Source organism: Prunus dulcis, unplaced genomic scaffold (genome assembly GCF_902201215.1).
Source record: "Prunus dulcis unplaced genomic scaffold, ALMONDv2, whole genome shotgun sequence".
Lineage (NCBI taxonomy): Eukaryota > Viridiplantae > Streptophyta > Magnoliopsida > Rosales > Rosaceae > Prunus > Prunus dulcis.
In genome coordinates, this window is record NW_023010106.1 from 415 (window position 1) to 13,925 (window position 13,511).

General features: G+C 37.0%; 1 protein-coding gene and 1 pseudogene across 1 annotated transcript; one reads left to right on the forward strand and one right to left on the reverse strand.

The window, feature by feature from the left end:
• The first annotated feature begins 498 nt into the window (after positions 1 to 498).
• LOC117612900 lies at positions 499 to 2,249 on the forward strand. The gene is made up of 2 exons (XM_034341538.1): positions 499 to 913; positions 1,198 to 2,249. Exons 1-2 carry the CDS (start codon positions 499 to 501, stop codon positions 2,247 to 2,249), a joined length of 1,467 nt encoding a protein of 488 aa, XP_034197429.1.
• A 4,392-nt stretch (positions 2,250 to 6,641) lies between these two features.
• On the reverse strand, positions 6,642 to 7,578 carry LOC117612902 (annotated as a pseudogene).
• Positions 7,579 to 13,511: the final 5,933 nt, after the last annotated feature.

Consider the following 13,511-nt stretch of genomic DNA (forward strand, 5'->3'; position numbering starts at 1 on the left):
GGACTTGATGAGGACATTTTTGTTGATATCAAATGAGAAGACTGTTGATATTTTAGTGAAGGATTTATGCGGGATCAGCGAATATAGTGGTGATTTTTGTGTAAATAAGGAGTTGATAGCATGTGAAAAGGGCGAGTCGTCGTGTTCTAGTACTGTCGAAGACAGAAACGAGTTTTTGGGCAGGTCGAAGAGAGCAAGTGCTAAGCCTTTGTTGTCAAATGAGTGGGAGACATACATACATCATGTGGGGCAGAAGTTTGACGGTGGTGCAGAGGAGTTCCGGTTGAAATTGTGCAAGTACGCTCTTGAAGTAGGATTTAATTTTTTATATGCCGGCAATGACAAGAAGCGGGTGGTTGCTGTTTGTTCGAATAAGAAATTGAGGGTTGCAGCTGGCGTGTTTATGCTTCTCGTTGTGAAGCTACTGGCAGTTTTGTAATTCGGACGTTAAATAATGTTCATACATGTGCGGGTCAGATACGGGAATCAAAGAGTAAGATGATGAGGTCTCGTGTGGTGTCCTCCCTCATTGTGGACAGAATTCGTGCAAAACCAGAGCTGAAGCCATTTGAGATTATACACGAGTTCAAAGATTATTATGGTATAGACATTTCATACTACCACGCATGGTTTGGCAAAGAGTTAGCTAAATTGGACGTTCACGGTGATGAGTCGAAGTCCTTCAACGAGTTAGTGTGGTATGCGGACGCCGTAAAGGAAACTAACATTGGTTCTCTCTGCACTCTTGATTGTGAAGTTGGAATTAATCGCTTTCGACGGTTTTTTGTGTCTTTTGGCGGTTGCATTGCTGGATTTCAATATTGCATACCCTTGTTGTTCATTGATGCTACGTTTTTGAAGAGCAAGTACAAGGGGCAGCTTCTCCGTGCTTCGGGAAAGAATGGAAATCAAGGTATGGTTACTGTAATGTATTGCAGATTTTCATTTGTTGCAATTTTTAGCAGAAACTGCATTGCAGTTTCTTGTTTCATAATTCGATTTTTTAAATATTTTTTGCATGTCTGTGGGAATGTTGTAACTGCTCATGAACTTAAATGTGTTTTAAACTTAGTTTTAGTACTTGGATCATGGATTTGGCTTTTGGTTTCCTTTCAAATTTGAGCAGATTTGTTTTCATAAACCAGACTGCAGTTTCCCTTTTTTGCTTATACTTGTGCTTTTGGTTTTGTTTTGCAGGGTTTTATCCTCTAGCTTTTGGAGGTGTTGATTCTGAGACAGAGGAGAATTGGACTTGGTTTCTTCAACATTTGGCTTTTATATTGCTACCGATGGGGAGAGTGGTGACCTTTTTCTCGGACCGCAATCAAGGTTTGTTAAATGCAATGGGGTTTGTGTTTCCCGGATGGCCTCATTCTTACTGTTATTATCACCTCAAACAGAATTTGATATCAAAGTACCCAAAGTCAGGTTTTGGGAAACTGCTCCAAGACCGTGTTATCAATTTATTTAGTAGATGCGCATATGCTGTTACGGAGGCAGAGTTTAAGGTAGCAATGGAGGAGTTGGTGATTGTTGGGAGTTCGAAAGTGAAGGCATTTATATCTGATTTGTCTAGAGATCACTATGCCAACGCATTTTTCAAAGGAATGCTTTATGGGGAGATGGCAAACAGTTTAGCGGAGTCCTTTAATAATTGGGTTGGTGTGTTTCGAGATTTGCCGGTGCTACCTTTGATAGAAGGGATTCGACAGAAATTGATGGTATTGAATTCTCAACGACGATTTGAAGCGGAGAAGTGGACAACAGTTTTGTGTCCGGAGATGGAAACTAGACTCTGTGAAAATGCGGAGGCCGGTAGGACTTGGGCAGTTCGTCGTTCTAATTCCACTATTTTTGAAGTATTTGCTGATTATTCTGTGATGGTTGATCTCGAGCAAAGGACTTGTTCTTGCCGTCTTTGGCAAATTGACGGTTTTCCTTGCACACATGCGATGGCTGCAATCCTAGCAAAGAGAGATTCAGTTTATGATTACGTGGAGTGTTACTACAAAACCGACTTCTTTCGAAAAGCCTATGAGAGTCCTATTTTTCCTATTCCAGATATTGGGAAAGGATTGGGCAGCAATGGTTCTGCAGCTGGAGTTGTGCTTCCGCCAATTACAAAGAGGCCAGACGGAAGACCACCAACAAAGAGGATCAAAGTTTTTGGTGAATTTAAAAGGCCATTGAAATGCAGTCGGTGCAGTGTTGCTGGGCACAATAGGAAGACTTGCAAGGCTATTATATGAACACACCTTCTCATTTGACAATTTTTTATTTTAGATATGGTTTAGCGAATGTATAGTCAGTTTCTGCGTTGCACTTTTTGCAAAAACTGGATTGCAGTTTTAGTTGCTTGTAATTGGCTACACAGCTTCTAATTGGATATTGTGATTTTTTTTTTTGAAGTTAATGAAAATTATACAATTGTTTAATGAGTGGATATTCGTTTTCGACTGCCATTCAATGCTTGTTTTCAGATTTTGAGCAGATTTTGTTGCAGAAACTGCATTGCTGCAGTTTCTGTTTATTTCAGATTTTGTTGCAGATTATGAGCAGAAACTACATTTCAATGCTGACCTACTTAAATGTGTTTTGAACAAAGTTTTAGTACTTTGATTATGGCTTTGGCTTTTGGGTTCTTTTCACATTTTTTGAGCTGATTTTTTATTTTTATTTATTTATATAAACTGCACTGCAATTTTAATTTGTTGCAATATTTTTGACCAGAAAATTCAGTGCAGTTTGTTTGTTTCCTTTTCGTTTTGTTGCATCCTGTTCCAAGATTATATTACAGTTTATATGTATAGGAAAGATGTTCTCATATACCATAACTAGAAATATTTACAAACATCCACAAGAATTAAGATACATTCTTCTTCTTCAGCTTCTTTCTTTTCTTTTCCTTTGTTCGTTTTTTTCTTTTGCTCTGTCTTTGCCTTTTCTTTCTTCGATTGGTTTGCCAAGGCAATTGTCTTTTGTAATTCTGCTTCTACCTGGTTTTTTGATGGTTTTCCCTTTTCTCCAAAGTGCCTTGTTCTGAAGGTAGCAGTGTACCTATCATTGACAAGTTTGACAGATTTGCCTTCATTTGGCAGTCCTAAAATCTGTGTCACTGCATTGCCTGTGATTTGGAATGATTTGGTTCCAAATTTGAAGGACTTTGTATCCGGATCAAATGTCTTGAGCAGCTGTACTAAGTCAAGGTCCGACTTATTCATGTTATTCATGTCAATTCTTTGGTGGTAAAACAGCTCGATCAAGTTCCAGAAAGGGGTTTTCTTGAGAAGCTTCTTCTGCCTTTCATTGAGCTTGTCCTTTATGTCTCTAATGATGCTGCTGAAAGCATAGGCATTGCACCGAAATTGGACATAGTCCGGGTGCTTTGCTTTCCGATCATAGTTTGGCTTTGGCTTTGGTTTACTCTTTTGAGCCATCGTTTTGATTCTGCGCTTTGGTTGGTTTTCAGCTTCATTCTTTTTGTGGTGACATTTCTTGTTCCATTTTGTGATATGCACTGCAGTTTGTGGTCAAAATCTGCAACAAACAACCAGAAACTGCTGCTCAAAATTTGATGTGAAAAGAAACCAAAATGCAAAAACAGTACTGAAACTAATATCAAAACACATTTAACTTCATGAGCAGTTATAACATTCCCATAAACCCTAGCAAAAAGCACTCTGAAATTGAATTATGGAACCAGAAACTGCATTGCAGTGTCTGGTTCAAAATCTGCTACAAACAACCAGAAATCAAAATGCAAAGACAGTACTGAATATCAAAACACGTTTAACTTCATGAGCAGTTATAACATTCCCATAAACCCTAGCAAAAAGCACTATGAAATTGAATTATGGAACCAGAAACTGCATTGCAGTTTCTGGCCAAAATCTGCTACAAACAACCAGAAATCAAAATGCAAAGACAGTACTGAAACTAATATCAAAACACGTTTAACTTCATGAGCAGTTATAACATTCCCATAAACCCTAAACTACATTGTAGAATGAAGAATGAACAGTAAGTAAAATTTCAGAAATTCTTAATCCCTATAAACGAAGCAAAACCTAAACGAAGAGTAGTTTTGAATCCAACGATTCATCCATTTTTCCAAAAACTGCATTGCATAAAGAACAACAGCAAAAATGTGTAATCCCTAAAATCGAAGACAAATCTGTGTTAGAGGGTCATTTTCTTACTGTTTTTTTCCCAAGAGAGTGAAAATCGCTTCGATCGTCGTCAGTGGTTGTCATTGTTGGTGGTGGTCGTTGGTCGTTGTCGTTGCTGGTCGTCGTTGTTGGTCGTCGTTGCTGCTCGTTGTTGGTGGTGGGTAGTGTGGAACTATCGGCTGAGTTGCTGTAGTTGAAGATGAAAGGTCGTCGTCAGTGGTTGTCGTTGTTGGTGGTGGTCGTTGCTCGTCGTCGTTGCTGCTCGTTGTTGGTGGTGGTCAGTGTGGAACTATCGGCTGAGTTGCTGTAGTTGAAGATGAAAGGTCGCGCGAAAGGGTAGTCACGTGGGTGTGTTTTCAATCCCTTGGGTTTGAACCCAACAAAAATTATGGGCTGATCCTTGAAGCTTTAATGACAATTTCCACGTTGGTCTTTCTTTGGGCTGGGGCTTTGTTTTCGTCATCCTGGTGTGAAGCCCAAGCTGTCTAGATCCTAATTTTGTTATCCTCAAGTTTTTGGGCTGGGCAGGTAATTTTACCATGGGCCTGTTTTTTGAACTTTTGGCGTGCGAAATTTAGGCCCAAACAACTGTGAATAATGATTAAAATAGACATGATGTTGAAAGTGTTATGTACTAATCATGCGGTGATAATGGTGGTGATGGAGGTGGAGTTGGTGGTGGTGATGAAGGTGGAGTTGGTGGTGGTGGAGGTGGTGGTAGTGGAGGCAGAGGATAAGGATGAGGAGGATGTGGTGGTGATGGTGGCAGTGGCGGTTGTTGTGTAGGTAGTGAATGTGGTGGTGCAAGTGTGGAGTTGGATGTGGAAGTGGAGGTGGTGTCATTTTATAAAATGAATGATGGTATTTTGGGAATTAAAAAAATTCATTAAAGGTTCATCTCTGTTTAGTTTGAAAGCAGCTTTGAAAAGCAACATAGAGCCTGCTTGTAAAAGCTGTTGTCAGAAGGCCACTACTTTTAAAATAATCAGGATATTTTATTTTTACCAAACACCTTAAACTGCTCAACTTTAAAGTGAAGCAGGTTTTTGGCGAAAAACAGCAATCCCAAACGGGGCCTAAGCTATATACCTCACTGGCATATGTATTTGTTTTATGCTAAACGTTATTAGATATAAGCATTTAGCCTTGCACTTGAGTTGAGGTCCTAGGTTCTGTTTCCCCTCCCCAATATAGCGTATAAAAAAATTTATTGGAAATTAGTCAATGGAATTATGAACTAGCGTGATTTATATGATTTATTGTGTACTTTTATGTCTAGAAATTGCATGCTCTTAGATTTGATATAGGATTGAAAATGCCAGATCCAAGCGGAGCACTGCAGGGCCTCACCATTTTATATGCTCTTTTCATGTTTATTTCAATATGTGAGACTTATGAAACGGAAGGACAACTACACCAAAACACAATTGGACAAAGTTCGAGATGAATGAGAAAGTCATATGTTAGAGTGGCTTTGAGTTTGAACTATTAACATCCTCCTTCATTTTACATGTTTCTTTTCAAGTATTTTGCTCATATATAAACAAGAATAAATAATATATGGGAGGTTAATCGTTTTATTAGTCCCTGAATTTAGACTCGATTTTTATTTGAGTACCTCAATTTCCAAAATGATTCATGTGATCCTTTAACTTTAGTTTCGTTTGGACAAATGGTCCTGCCGTCAATTTTGTTAACTTTTATGTTAAATGCAGGGGCAAAATGGTTTTTTTTTTTAAAAAAAAATTGATTAAAATATGAATAAAAAATTCAAATTAAACTATCTCTCTCCCCCTCTATCCCGATTTCTACTCCCCCTTATTTTTCTTTATTTTTGTTGGTTTTTTAATTTGATTTTCTTTTATTGCTATTTTAAAAATATAATTTTTTATTCATTTTTTTTTGTTTTAATATAAAAATACCATTTTGCCTTTGCATTTAACAAAAAATGTTAACAAAATTGACGGCAGAACCATTTACCAAACGAAACTAAAGTTAAAGGACCACAAAAACCATTTTGGAAATTGAGGTACTCAAATGCAAATTGGGTCAAAGTTCAGGAACTAATAAAACGGTTGGAAAGATTGTGATTTATGGAAATGTTTAATGTATATTGGGACTAAAACCTAAATTTACTATGTATATTTCAAGTATGGATATATTTAAATTTATATATGTTTTTTTATGTGCAATGAGAACACTTCATGATCTGTATTGATATTATGAGAGTAATCAATTAAAGTGTAATTTCTAAAATATCTATAGTTTTGCACAAACAACTAAAATTAAAAAGTTCAAACATCACTCATAAGATAAATTTATATATAGTTTTGTATTTATAATTATTGTTGAGTGACTGACTTGGAATTATCTGTTAAGGACATCCTCAATATCCATTGTTAAGAACTAACTTTTAAAATCTGCAGCGTCCTCAATATATTTTATTTTCTTGTAATACTCTAATAATTATTATTATTTATAATAGATGTACCTTCCGCAATTTGTTTGTCTTAAACTTTGATCAGAACAATTCATCCGTTTTTTAGCCGTGTTGTCATAGCAAAATACAACCTCCCACAACAAATCATCGCCGTTGACTCTATCTATGGCAAAGAAGGAGAGGAGAACTGCGAGTTTCCATTTGAATAGCATTCATAAGCAAAACATCTTTATACGACGTCGCGTTTGTTGGAAAGATTTTGTGGTGCTCAAAAATCGCCTTAATCTTGTTTTCTTCCCACAAATCACATGCTTTTGACAAGTAAGTATTCTGGCTAGAAAACTTGGCACATGTACCGTGTTTTTCGTACTCCATCGCCCAAAACAACATATCGTTGTCTTTTCTTTGGGCAACTCTCTGCTCCAGATTTGGCCAGGACTTTTCCATCTTCGATAGCAATGAAGCATCATTTTGCAGCTAATTAATTATAGTATTATATGATAGAAAGCTATAATTAGATTTGGCGATATCAGATCAATCGATCATAAATGAAAACTGTAAATAAAAAGGAATGAATATAAAGTACATTAAAGAAAGAATAAAAAGATTTAAGAAATAAAGAAATATATACGTACCATAGTGCTGTTAAATTTTGAAGCTGATTTGCATGTCAATTTATTGGAGAGGTTGGTTGGCCAGAGGCCGTGAGTAGTGAACTCCTCATATGGTTGATGCACTGGAGTGCACCGTTTCCCGACCTTCAAGCATTTCGTCTTCTGCCATTGTAGTACATATTGTAGGTAGTCATACGGTTGCCCATGAGTGGTAATAGCTTGCAGAGAAGCCGCTGACAAGAGCACAAGAAGGAGTAGTTTTAACATTGCCAATATCTCATATATTAATGGCATGCTGATGATCTAATATCTCATATATTATGCCTTATATATATATATATATATATATATATATATATATATCTAAATATGCTGCTTAGTTCTCACACACAGACACAGTATTTATACTAGAAGTTGTGATCACTTTTTGCAGTGGTGCGTTCAAGTCATGGAATACCTACCAAGCCCACATGTACTGCCATTAAGCGTGTATGGTGTTAGGCATGACTATATAAGCTAGTAATCATAACATCCACATGCACTACTACAAAAAAGCAAAAAGACGACGGTAAATCACCGTCGTGTTTTCGGTTTTTCAATGGTCGTGGAATCCACCGTCATCTTTTCCCTCATAAACCACGACGCTAAATCACCGTCGTTGTTAAAATATACAACGCCATCAACAAATACAAAACGACGTCTTTGTACTGCAAAAAGATCTAAAAAAGCAGTCGAGGATGAGAATAGACGACCAACTCTCTAAAAAAACGTCGTTAAAAAGGAAAAATATGACACATATTAACAGAACAAGGCCGCAAGATAGACATACAACGACGAAAATTAAAATAAGACGCCGTTAAATATCATTTTCACGACAATAAAAAATATGACGCCTTTAAATACATTAGAAGACGACGTTATTGATTCCTACTACGTCGCCTATATAAAAACAGCCGTCGTAAAATAAATTTTCCACTTCGATTTTTCTATAAAAGATGACGTGGAAATAGTTGTCAGTGTCATTATTTACGACGTATGTATTTATAGAGTAGACGTTGAACAACGAAACAACGTCGGTTACAAATATATGAGAGTCGTATTACAAAATTTATACGTCCTATTTTCAGAAACAAACAACGACGATAAATATTAGACGTTGTTAAATAAAACAACGTCGAAAACAAATAAAAACAGACGTGTTTAGTCTGCTAAAATTTTAAAAAATAGTCGAGGATGAGAATAGACGACCAACTCAAACAAATCACCGTCGTTAAAAAGGAAAAATATGACACATATTAAAAGAACAAGGCCGCAAGATAGACATACAACGACGACAACTAAAACACTACGCCGTTAAATATAATTTTCACGACAAGAAAAAATATGACGCCTTTAAATACATGAGAAGACGACGTTATTGAAATCTACTACGTCTCTTATTTACAAACAACCGTCGTGAAATAAATTTTCCACTTCGATTTTTCTAAAAAAGATGACGTGGAAATAGTTGTCAGTGTCATTATTTACGACGTATGTATTTATATAGTTGACGTTGAAATGCGAAACAACGTCGGTGGCATTTATATAGTCGACGCTGTATTTATATGTATTCATTACTCACGTCGCACTTATTAATGTAGACGACGTTGAACTTCTAAACAACGTCGGTTCCAAATAAATGAGAGCCGTATTACAGAACATATAGACGGCGTTGATTATGATGAGAGCCGTATTACAAATAACGTCGTTTAATTGATATTAGACGGCGGTTATAATGAATTACCGTCGGAATTCATTTCGTTCCTCTTCGTTTATAAAAGAACTTGCGACGTGGAAAATGTATGATGACGTCGTATTTTTTAACGTTCAGATTATTTATCTCGTTTTTTAGACGTCGGTATTATGGGATTGGAGTCGTGTTATTTAGAATTACATGGCGGTTCTTAATCCTTCCCCGACGTGATATCCTGAATAATTGCTTCACAATAGCGTCGTGGTTCTTCATTGTTACGTTGCTTTAAGACGTCGGTAAATATGCTGAATAACTGGTTCACCATAACGTCGTGTTTTATTTGAACAGACGTTGTTTTTTATGCAGAATATAATGATGTAATCTGGAACCAGTATTTTTTGCACTGATTGTTTTGTGGCCAAAACCTGTATAATGAAAGTGAAGAAATCACATTACAATATATTACAAAATTAATGTCATACACTGCCAATTACATAAGCATCATTCAATCCATATATCTTCACACCCACCTCGAATATTTTGACCACCTAACTCACCCACCAGTTCATCAAATGTGTCAACATTTGGCATCCCTCTAGTAAATGGCTCACACTCAATTATCACATCACCTAAGACTTCATCACCAATAACATCATTATATTCTCTATTAGGCATTGATAACACTACCGACCAACCACGATGCATCGGGTCGTCAACAAAAAATATTTGTTTGACTTGAGAAGCCAAAACAAATTGGTCATTCCTATGTCCAATTTTACTCAAATCTACAAGGGTAAATCCAAGTTCGTCGACTACAAGACCAGAACTATCTATCCAATCACACCTAAAGACTGGGATTGTAAACTTTTGGTAGTCAAGGTCCCAAATTTCTTGAATGACACCATAGAAACCCATATTTGAGAGAATTGGGTTTTTATCCTTGGCACTAGCAACTTGCATGGTATGTGCAAGTAAATAAACTCCACTATTTTGAGTTGTCCGCACATCATCTTGTGCCTTGATATTGAATTTAATACCTTTAATAAGATAGCTCCTATATAATGGCACTGCCATGTTTGGACCAGCTGCTAGCCACCTTAAATTTTCTGATACGCCATGATTGTCTTCCTCAAGTTCACTTTGAACCTGCAAATTAATCAAATCTTAATTCAATCTAACATAGAAATAAGAAGAAAATTAAAAGAGAAATATGTTATTCAACAACATATACCTTGAAGCGTAGCCATTGAATGAAAGTGCTATTGTGCTTATCCCGCAGCCACTTTGTTCTCTTTCTAAATTTTGGATAAGCAGTCTTGATGTGGATCATATGTTGCCTACATGACACGAAAAATTCAAGCATTACGGTCCCAAATATATAAGATAAACATAAGAAATAATTTAAAATGGAAACTTAAAGAATAAAACTCATACGTACTCGATATAAGGTAGGACTTCCTCCGTATTCTCCAAGACATATAGATGTGCTTGATTCAACAGGTCCTGATCAACTACGCTCACTGTGCAACCTGATAATGGCTTTGAAACTCCCATCTTTTGGCTTGAAGGCACTCCAACTGTACTAACATCAGATAAATGCTGAGTACAAAACTCTACCGCTTCTTCAGCTATATACCGCTCAGCAATGCAACCTTCGGGACGAGTACGATTCTCAACATACCCCTTCAGCACTTTCATATATCTTTCAAACGGATACATCCACCTAAAATATACTGGCCCACATAGACGAACTTCTCTGACAAGATGTACTACTAGATGAACCATGATATCAAAGAATGAAGGGGGAAAGTACTTCTCAAGCAAACACAGAGTAACTACTACATCTTCTTCCAACTTATCTAGCTTGGAAACATCAACAGTCTTTGCACATATAGCATTGAAGAAGAAGCACAAACGAGTTATTGCATACCTTGCAGGCTTCTCCAAAACAGAACGAATTGCCACAGGGAGCAATTGTTGCATTAAGGTATGACAATCATGTGATTTAAGGCCAAGAAGTCTTGAATCTTGTAAAGATACAAGATTTTTAATATTTGAAGAATAACCTTCAGGGACCTTCATACCATAGAAAGAATTGCAAACCTCTCTCTTCTCTGCTCTTGACAAATTCCAAGGCCCAGGAGGCAAACGAGTACGTCTTTCTCCATACTCGGGTTGCAAATCAGTTTTGACCCCCATGTTCAATAAATCTAATCGAGCAGCAATCCCATCTTTATTTTTTTCCAGGGATCTCCAGCAATGTACCAATGATACTATCGCAAACATTCTTCTCAATGTGCATAACATCTAGGGCATGCCTCACAGGAAGGTATTTCCAATACTGAGATCAAAGAATATTGATTTCTTCTTCCAACAAACTCTGTCACCATTTTCAACCATATGCAGCACTTTTTCTCCGGTTAATGGCTCGGGAGGTATGCCATATTCAGGTTTCCCATTAAAAGCTGCACGCTGCCTCCTATATGGATGATTGATTGGTAACCATTTTCTATGCCCAATGTAACAAATTTTGTGGCCATTTTTCAACCTGTGACTAGGTGTATCATCGCCGCATATTGGACAAGCTTTATATCCTTTAACAACACAACCAGATAAGTTTCCATAGGCGGGGAAATCATTAATTGTCCACATTAATGCAGCTCTGAGTGTAAAGTATTCTCCATTATGTGCATCATACACTCCTCTAATCCCAACCCACAAAGATTTTAAATCATCAATCAAAGGCTCCAAGTAGACGCCTATATCATTTCCGGGTTGTTTAGGACCGGAAATCAATAAGGTTAACATCATGAACTTTCGTTTCATGCACAGCCATGGAGGGAGATTATATGTAACTAAGATAACCGGCCAACAACTATATCTGCTACTTAGAGAACTGTGGGGATTGAATCCATCAGATGAAAGAGCCAATCTCAAGTTTCTCGGCTCATTACCAAACTCAGGCCATTTATCATCAAGAAGTTTCCAAGACGGGGAATCCGCCGGATGAGACATCTGACCGTCAATTGATTTTCTAGCAGCATGCCAAGTCAAACTCTTAGCTGTCTCATGTGATTGAAACATCCTTTTAAACCTTGGAATTGGAGGAAAATACCACACCACCTTCGCTGGCACACCCTCTTTCAAGATTGAATTTTTGCCTTCCTTCCACCTTGAGATACCACAAGTAGGACAATTAGTTGAATCCTCATACTCCTTCCTATACAAGATGCAATCATTGGGGCATGCGTGCATTTTCTCATAACTCAGCCCCAATGCACACAAAGTCTTTTTAGCCTCATACATAGAGGTTGGTATTGTATTTCCTTCTCGAAGCAAATCGCCTTGAAGTATCAATAATTCTATAAAACAGACATCACTCATCCCATGTTTTGCCTTCAAATTATACAACTTCACTAATGCCGATAACTTCGTGTACTTTCTACAACCAGGGTACACTGGTTGATCTCCATCCCCAATCACATTGGCAAACTCATACGGATCGGAACCAAAATCACCAAAATCATTATCATCCATATCAATTTCTTCAGACACAAAACTGTACCTACTATGGCCATCATCTTCTTCAACATTTCTACTAGCATTAGTAGTTGCTTCCCAAGGTTCTCCGTGAAATGTCCAATTTTTATAGCTTTGGTCAATTCCATTAAAGTATACGTGATCCCTTATAATTCCAACCCCAAACAACTTCAAATTAACACATTTAACACATGGACAACGGATATGTGTTGTAGTTAGAAGATTTTCTACAGCAAAGTTCAAAAATGCTTCCACCCCAAATTCATATGCCTTCGATCTTCTATCCGAGTGCATCCATGACTTATCCATCTCCACACTATAACCTATTATCTATAATAAAGTGAAAATACAGGCAATGACCATCACTATAGCAGATTATACAAAGATCTAATAGCAAGTAATACACAACAGAGACGACGGGTTTTAAACAAAAACAGACGTATTTGGCATATATAGACGACGGATTTTCAACAGACGTCGTCTATTATAAGTAATACAAACGACGGTTTATGAAAAAACCGTCGTGTATAAGTAATACAACGACGGTAGTTTAAAAAAACCGTCGTGTATAAGTAATACAACGACGGTAGTTTAAAAAAACCGTCGTGTAATCGTCGTCGTATGCCTAAAAATTCGTCGTGTCTCAGTTTATTTTCAAGAACCCAAAACCCATTAAGAACACAACATATATATGAAACCAAGCAAGAAACCAACATATACATGAAACCAAGCAAGAAACCAACATATACATGAAACCAAGCAAGAAACCAACATATACATGAAACCAAGCATGAAAACAATAAATCCATTCCCAATTCAACATAACATAGGGTGATTAAAAGATCCGACAAAATTAAATCCATTCCCAATTCAACATAACAGATAATGTAATCCATGAACCCATTAAACAGAAAATCCATGAACCCATACCTATAAGCACATTATTAACAGATCGCAAAGCATATACCTAAAACCCTTTAACAAAACAACCTAATATCATTCAATGAATTTACAAG